Below are 8,673 nucleotides of genomic sequence, written 5' to 3' on the forward strand. Positions count from 1 at the left end.
GACTTCCTAATCAGAATAACCCATTGACATTTGGTCCAACTCTTCATTTTAGGTTATTATATATATATATATATATATATATATATATATATGTATATCAGTCATCTGTCATATTTATGACTGTATTGGATATATTTAGAAAAAAATTCTAGATAGAAAGGCATCTTTGACTGGTTTAAAAAATCCTCCAAAACACAAGCAGAGGCTTTGAGCCAGTTTGACCTCAGGAGGTGACCACAGGCTCAGATGTTTACAATCTGCTGCTGTCCAATATGCAGAAACATGACGCGAGCTGCCCCCACCATCGACCTGCTGCCCCACCCCCAGCCCTGTTTCCATCTCCTGCCTAAGATGCACTCTGAGCAGAACTCGTGTGTCACATCTGCTACATCAAAACGCCTCCTTAACCTGCTGCATTATTTACTAACTTCTGTCTGAGATGTGTAGCCAGAGCAGGTTTAGCTGCTTTTGAATGGGCAAAAAAAAGGGGAAAAAATAATCTGTCGCATATCTAAATGTTTTTTACGTGAGGGTGCATTAGTAAAGTGAGGATATTGATCAGCTTTTAGGCTGAGTGATTCATCATCAAAGAACTCAGCTTAAACAAAACTGTGGCGTAAATTAGAACAAAGATATGGGCACCAAGWGTAAAATAAAATGTTTAAAAATGTCATACAGTTTCACGATTTAGCTTACTTTCTGAGTGTAAAATAATGCAGATTTTTTTCCATAAGCATTTTATTGTTATTTAGTTCACTGCTCTAACATTTTGCTAATTTTCACTAAATGTTAAATTTGAGTGTTAAATAATATATGTAAATTCTAAATCTAAATGTAAAAATTTAATCTTGAAGGTTGCAGCTCAGTGATAAAACTTGCATTTAAGAATTTTAGATTGGAACACAGCGTTTGCTGTTGGCACTCGGCTTCTGTTTTGATGCCATCAGTTTGCGACAAAAGCAAATGCTAACACTGCTAATGCAGCTAACACGGCTAAAGATGACATTAAAAACAATATGGATGGTATTTATGGTCCAACAGTTTGAAGTGCAGCTTGAACACCTGCCACTACTGCAAGTTTGATGTCTTGTAGGGAAGAATTAGCAGAGTTAACAGAGTTAGTTAGCAATTGCTTTTGTCTCAGCATGATGATGTCACAACAAGAGCCCAGTACCAACAGCAAAGGCTGTATTTTACTCTGAAATACTTAAATATAAACTGTGACAGTACCCACAATATAGGATTTAACTTTTACATTTATATTTACACATTTAGACTTAGGATTTTACATTTAGACATTCAATTTAACATTTAAATTTGATATTTTGTAAAGATTAGGAAAGCTAAAAAAATCTAATGTTAGTGGAAGGTTTTTTAGCTAGGATTTTATACTCAGAAACTGAGCTATATATAACACAAATGTCATAATGATTTTTTTTACATTTCATTTTACACTTGGCACCAAGAGATCATAAATAAAATTTGTTGATTTTTGTTCTTACTTTTACAAAAAAACAGGATGATATTTCTAGTTTGAAACAGTTGTTGTTTTCCAAAGGGAGACAAATGAACCTCAAACTGTTATGGAGAAAGAGCATAAACTCAGTTCTTTCAAACATAAATTTCATCAGTATTTGTGACCCATCACATTGAACAGAAAATTAAATCAACTTTTGTCAAAATGATCTAAGCACACTTTCAGATCTCTGGCTTTTTAAGCCACATTTTGATACCTGGATCATCCTAATGGTATGAACGGTTCCAGAGATTTGACTTCCTAATCAGAATAACCCATTGACATTTGGTCCAACTCTTCATTTTAGGTTATTATATATATATATATATATATATATATATATATATGTAATGATAAAGAGGAAACTTCAAACAACTGTTGGATGTTAAGATTTATTAGCTGGAAAAGAAACAGGATTTGCTAGCTTGGAGGGAAAATATGAAAAATGTAAGGCTTTACTTTTTTTTGTAGCTACCTCTCATAAAAGGACTTCATTATTTAAGATTGTACTTCAAATATTTCATTAAACAACTCATTGATAAGGTATTAGTTCATCATATTTTGACAAAATGAGAAATTTTAATTAAAATACAATGGCTTCATATTTCTCTACATACCACTTTGTGACTTAAACTTTGGTTAAATATTATGGATCACAATTAATGGAATATGATCATCCAGTTATCCCAGAAATTTAAACTTTGTTTTTTGTAAATAAATATTCAAAAAAWTTTTGAAAAAATGTGCATGTTTTGCAATCTTGATGATTATGAGTAAGAATAGGAAACTGAACTAAAAGGAGCTGTTCTGGGTCCTGAAATGTGTCTCTGTCCATGGTGCTGATCCACCATGCAGAACGTGGATCAGGACTGAAAATAAAGGGCTGCAAATCCTCTGTTATGTTTTCATACATGTTCAGATTTTATGAAGCATAGAGGTGTAAACAGCAAATTTATTCTGGCTGTATCTGTTTTCCCTGTGGATTTCACGTGCACGTGAGCCTTTTAAATGAAAGCAATGCAAAATGTGGTTTCAAAATAAAAGCAGCGATATTGGATTTGTGTATTTATCATTTATCTTTCATTAATCTTGATTTAACCAAGCTAATCACATTCAGATCCCAAATCTCTGTTTCTGTGGAGGCCTGAAGGCAGCCTAAACGTGCACGTTTTTTTGGATAGTAGGAGAACAGCAGGGTACTTGCAGAAAACCCCACACAAACATGAGAAGTACATGCAAACTCCACACCCTATACTTGGTGCTTGAACCTTCTTAATGTGAGGCAACAGAGGTAACAACTAATCCATCATGATGCCAATTTCTGATTCTCATTTAATTTCTATTTTGATGATTCATCCACTGTCAAGGCCAGGCTGACATGTTCTGAAACATATCAAACTAAAAGCCTACGGGCCAAATCTGGCCATCCTTAGCATTTCATCTGGCCCCAAAGATGATACTGTAAGTGTAAAATAGTTTATTGCTTTTCTTTTTTTATTTAGACCTTGTACTTATTGCAGTCTTCTCATGGCACATGGCCAAATTTAAAGCCACAAAAATAAGTTGGAATTTTTCATTTTCATTTTTGTATGAGGAGCTAGAGGGCATCAAGTGGGACTGATCAAACTCCAGTTGTCATTTGTATTTCTACAAGCATAATTTCCTATTTTACTATAAAATAATGATAATAATAATAATAATAATAATAATAATAATAATAAAGACCAAGTTTTTAGTTTTGGGTCCCTTGTGTAACTGAGTTTGATACCCCGTTGCACATGCATGCAGAAGAGAAAAGCAGGTCTTTACATGAGCTCTTTTTTTTATAATTTGCATGCAAATATCCTGCAAACACAACCATGTCACCATCTTACCTACAAACATGACGCCTTCCTTAGTCTTTTCAGCAGCAACTGCAACTCCTTCCTTGGTCTTCTCTGCGGCCACAGCCATGCCCTCCTTTGCTTTGGACAAACCCTTCATGAACACATCCATCTTGGCCAAGCTACTGTGGAGAGACACGAGCAGTCAGACACGACCCTTGTTTCAAACACACACTATCATGGCTAGAACACACACGTGAGGCTCCTGTAGTTGATAAAATTTGAAGTTTAATCTCGTTTGGATTATTTTTAGATGAACTCCATGAGAGTTGGGGTTGGAAATGAAAGGCAGCACCGCCTCSTGTGGCAGATCGTGACGGCTGCAGTCCAGCCATCATCGGGCTCTAGTAAAACCCTTTGCTCACTCATGCATTCAACCCCATTTTTGTTTCCTCTCAACCACACTCAATGCATGAAATATTAAAATGGACAATAGTTCAGTAAAATGGTGAGATGCTCCTTATTGCTCATCTGTGGTGCAGCGGGATGACAGAAGCGCATGGCCTTCTTTATATAAAATTAAATAATAACAAGGGACTGCACAGCATATGATATTTGAGGGTGGACTTTATTTCGTTGCTGGGGGGAAGGGAAGCACGACGACACCTCCTGTGATATCAGCGGGGATTACATGTCGAATCATGTCTGCAAAACCGGGATTTCTGATGGAGTTGAAGAAAACGCTGTGAAAATAATCATCTCTAAAAGCTGCAGACCGGAGAGTCCATCCATCCATACATGCATCCATCCATCCATCAGGGTGCCATCCCGGATGGTGCGGCTCGAGTCTTCAACATCCAGCATCCAGCAGCCGAGCTGAACGCTAAATCGATTAACCGGTTCTTCATTTTGCATCAACTCAACCCCCCGAGAACCTTCTCTCCCCACGCGAGGCCGGTGACCTCCATTTGCTCCACATCGACATCACCTAAAKCTCTAARTGYTTTGGTTTTTATTRCGCATCCTTACCTGTTTCCTCACAGCCTCCGACTTGTCCCCGATTCGTCCTGCGCGCTCGACTCAAACTAGAACCCGTCTAAAGCCGCAGATATCTTCAGCTGATCTCTGAGGTGGGCCTTCCTCGTGCAGCTCTCCACTAAAACAGGGACGGCCCACTTCACAGTGCGGCGGAGAATATCACGTATACCCCCCCTCTCACCCCACTCCCCCGCTCCTCCTCTTCCTCACACACCCCCTCCCTCCCCCTGACGTTCACTGATTCTCTCACTATTGATCCCTGCAAATGTTACAGCAAAGGAAATCAATTAATCAGAGCCGCTCCCCTCTCCCCGCTGCAGTACTTATTGGTTTTGTCCTTAAAGGGATGGTTCGGCTGTCTTAAAGTTGGGTTCTGTGGAGACGTGATGCAGGCTTAATATCTTACCTGCTGTAGATTGTCACAGTCTGTGTTTTATTTTATTTTGTTTTATTATTTTTATTTTATTTATGTTTTGTATGTATTGGCATATTTTATTTCCCTGCTGTGGTTTCCTGATCATTTATCTCTTGTGTTCCATTTTATCAGTGTCTCCTGTCATTTTGCCCTCACTGGTTTTCCAGTCTCACCTGTTACCACTTCCTYTTTAGCCCAGCTGCTTTGCATGATCTCATCAGCTTGTACCTTTATATTTAGTCTTTTTTTCACTGCACCAGTTCTGCATTATCCTTCATATGGGGTCTCCACAGACTCTGGTTTTGACACCTCAGTGGTTATTTGCATTTTATTTTGCAACAAATAACTTTATTTTACTGGGTTCTTTGAGTCCATTTGCATTTGGACCCAAATTCAGATGACTCTGACCTGAACTTGGAGAAATGGTTTAATTTGGACCTGATTGATGAGCTATAGTGACTGGTCTGAGCAGAGCCCCAACTGAAAGAGAGTATGAATATCCCATACTAAAAATAGATGACACAAATAAAATAAGAGATGAAGACAAAGTTGAAATATTGGCAGGAATGTTTAGTAAAATTCATTGTTCAAATAATATTAGTGAGAAGGGAAGAAAAGGAAGAGAACATACAAAAATTATATATAAAGATTTTTTACAGAGCGTTGAAGAAACAAATAATTTGTTGAATGTTGAGTTTACAAAAARGGAATTGAATWATGCACTTAAGAAGACAAAAAATACAGCACCAGGTAAAGACCAAATCTGGTATAGAATGATAAGGCAACTCAGTGAAAAATCTAAAGATATAATATTACAATTATATAATAAAATTTGGGAGGAGGGAAAATTACCGTTGAACTGGAAGGAATCAATTAGCCAAACCAGGAAAAGATAATTCAAACCCAGAAAACTACAGACCAATAGCTTTAACATCAAATCTATGTAAAATAATGGAAAAAATGATTAATAATAGACTAGTATATTATTTAAATAGTAAAGGATATATGTCAAAATATCAAAGTGGTTTTCGAAAAGGGAGAAGTACTAACGATCCTAGGCTATGTTTAGAGCATGACATTAGAAGAGCTCAAGTAAATAAATAAAGTGTAGAGGCAGTATTTTTTTATATAGAAAAGGCATATGACATGATGTGGGTGGATGGATTATTAATTAAATTATACAAGTTGGGTATTAAAGGGAGAATATTTAAATGGATTAAAGAATCCATTACCTGAAATGAAGCTGTGTGAAATMTATCTATAGCTCTGCTCTGCTTCACTGTCACTACAGTCTGCATTGAAAGCTGCTAACATTTAGCAGTATTTAATTATTAAAACAAATAATTCTGTGTAAGATTTACTGCCTCTGATAGACCCTTTAAAGTGGCGGCAGCATGAGTTCTACGTTTATTGGTGGTCTTGAGGGATAAAGGGTTAAACGCCACCCCCACTTTTGCTCCCTCCTCCTTTCTTTCGTGCCTGAGTCTGACGTGCACGCTGTGATGCAATCCTCGATGTAAAGGGCAAATGATTACGAAATGCTGCTTCTTCCTCCCCACACAGCTCCCTCTAAAGTCGAAGGAAATCCCACATATGAGTGGGCAGGCTGTGGTTTCATCCATGAACACAATAGGCCATCTTCTGCGAGAAGGTGACCTAGAAAGGACAGAGACGGAAAACAAGAGAAGTGTTTCATCACAGGGCTTTGTAGGACCAGGGCATCGTGACAAACCTGCTGCATACTGATGATTATGAAGAGTAAAGACCCCAAACTGAACTAAAAGGAGCTGTTCTGGGTGTTGGAATGTGTTTCTGTCCGTGGTGCTGATCCACCATGCAGAATGTGGATCAGGACTGAAAATGAAGGGCTGCAAACCATCCATCTACATGTTTTTTTTTTTTTTTTTAAATACATAAAGTGTGAATGAGTCTTAAAACCCCATCTTCTTTTCTTTTTTTTCTTTTTCTTTTTAGATTGTATGAAGCAAATTGTCTACATCCATTTTCTTTGTGGAGTTCACCCACATGTGAGGCAACTCTGCCCTCTTGTGGTGTGCTGTGATGATGACATCAAAATCTTTTTGCATTCACAGCTGCTCTTACTGAAACTGAAGAGGTTGTTGTGAGACTTCATCAACAATTTTACCTCAAGCATTTAAAGATTCTCATTAATTAGTTTAATCTGAGCAGCTTAGTTAAAAAAAAACAGCACTAATTAATTAATCTTAACCTTGCATTGTTGTAATCTAAATGAGAAAATAAAGAACACGATGTCATTTTTTTTTGTTTTAAGTAGGCAGAGTAGTTTTTATTGACATACGCATTTTTTTTCTTTACACACTTCTCTTTCTGTTCAGGGTCACAGGGAGCTGGTGCCGATCTCTGCAGGTCGTTAAATTAATATGGGTAAAAGTCTGGACAAATCACTGGTTCATGACTGAACCACATAAAGATGAATAAGACAGACAAGCATTCCTGTTCACATTCTCACAGAGGGATTATTTAAAGTAGCCAATTAAACTAACATGCGTGTTTTTGGTCTATTAAAACAGAGTCTCTGGAGAAAACACAAACATGCATGAGATCATGCAGACTCCACACAGAGTGGCCACAGCTGGGAGTTGAAACTACGACCTTCTTGCTGTGATGTAACAAAATGGAGACAAATAGCTAGTAGTTTTTAAAATGTATTAAAAATACATATCTCATATAGGAGGAATAATTTATACATTTATTTAAAATATTTAAACTCTGTTTTCATGATTGAATCGGCGTTTTACATTGTCGTAATACTACTTTTATGTTTAATGACTTTAATTGGTATTTTTGAAAAAAATTTTGCTGGGACAAAAAATATACAATTCCTATCAATTAAAACATGCACAATAAGGTTTTTTATTTTAATTTTGTTTTGATAAGAATATTGTTGATGCACATTGTRTCATTTAAGTAAACTGAAACATCAAATCAAATTCAACTCAGGCAACGTTTCTGGTTTATATTTTTGACATTTCTTTTATCCGTGATGGACTGGGGACCTGTTTAGGGTGTCTCCTGCCTCTCCCACTGACTGCTGGAGATAAGACCAGCTCCCCCTGATCGGGATAGAGGAAGCAGGTAAAGAGAGAGTAGAGAGTAAAGATTGCAACAGAAAGAAATAAAGGAAGAAAGAAATAATACATTTCTAAAAGGAGTCAAAGAGCAAATCTATGTCTACATAGACAATTTCACTCATATAGAAGTGGTAGACACGTTTTACCTACTGTTATGGAAATATTTATTTAACAAAGACAGAAATACGTGGTCCAAGAATGAAGGTACTCCGTGGGATTGATCAGCTGAGTTTTATTGCAACAACAGGAAACACAGAACAACATCAGACTGTCGCCCTGCTCTCTGCCCTGTCTCTGTGCTTCTGTCTCTGTGTCACAGATGAGAAAGTTGAGAGGCCTCATTTATGTATATATTGTTTAACAAACACTATTAAGTCATCTTAGCAAGGTTTCATTCTAAGGAAATGCTGGGTCAAGGGAAAACACAAAGATAAACACAAGTGATATCTAAGAATGATTGTTGTTAGCAGATCTTGTTCTGACTTTAATCATTCTATCTGCTGATGAACAGCATGTCATTAAAACCTGGGTCATTAAAGGACGTCATGAATTACTGGCTTAAACCTAAAAGTATTAGTTCCAGGACAACTCTATTTCTCACTGTTAAAATTAACCTACCCTTAAAATTATAAACTGTTCATGTTTTTGTAAGTGGGCAAACGTGACACATCAGCAAGGGATCAAATATTTATTCCCTCCACTTTATGTTTCTTAATTTATGAAGGGATTGACTGAGATTCTTTCAGGATTCACAGTTCCACGGGGAAC

General features: G+C 36.9%; 1 protein-coding gene across 2 annotated transcripts in view; it reads right to left on the reverse strand.

Annotated features, from left to right (window-relative positions):
• sncb (synuclein, beta) overlaps positions 1-4,544 on the reverse strand; it is a 19,849-nt gene extending 15,305 nt beyond the window's left edge. The window contains exons 1-2 of one of the 2 annotated variants that reach the window (XM_014024257.1): positions 4,369-4,544; positions 3,391-3,524 (exon numbers count right to left, since the gene is read on the reverse strand). In XM_014024257.1, coding sequence (XP_013879711.1) covers positions 3,391-3,511 — 121 coding nt within the window. In that variant the 5' untranslated portion in view covers positions 3,512-3,524; positions 4,369-4,544. The remainder of the gene's footprint in view (positions 1-3,390; positions 3,525-4,368) is intronic. The other variant, XM_014024259.1, reaches the window with a different exon arrangement.
• Between the last annotated feature and the right edge of the window lie 4,129 nt (positions 4,545-8,673).

Source organism: Austrofundulus limnaeus, unplaced genomic scaffold (genome assembly GCF_001266775.1).
Source record: "Austrofundulus limnaeus strain Quisiro unplaced genomic scaffold, Austrofundulus_limnaeus-1.0 Scaffold414, whole genome shotgun sequence".
Lineage (NCBI taxonomy): Eukaryota > Metazoa > Chordata > Actinopteri > Cyprinodontiformes > Rivulidae > Austrofundulus > Austrofundulus limnaeus.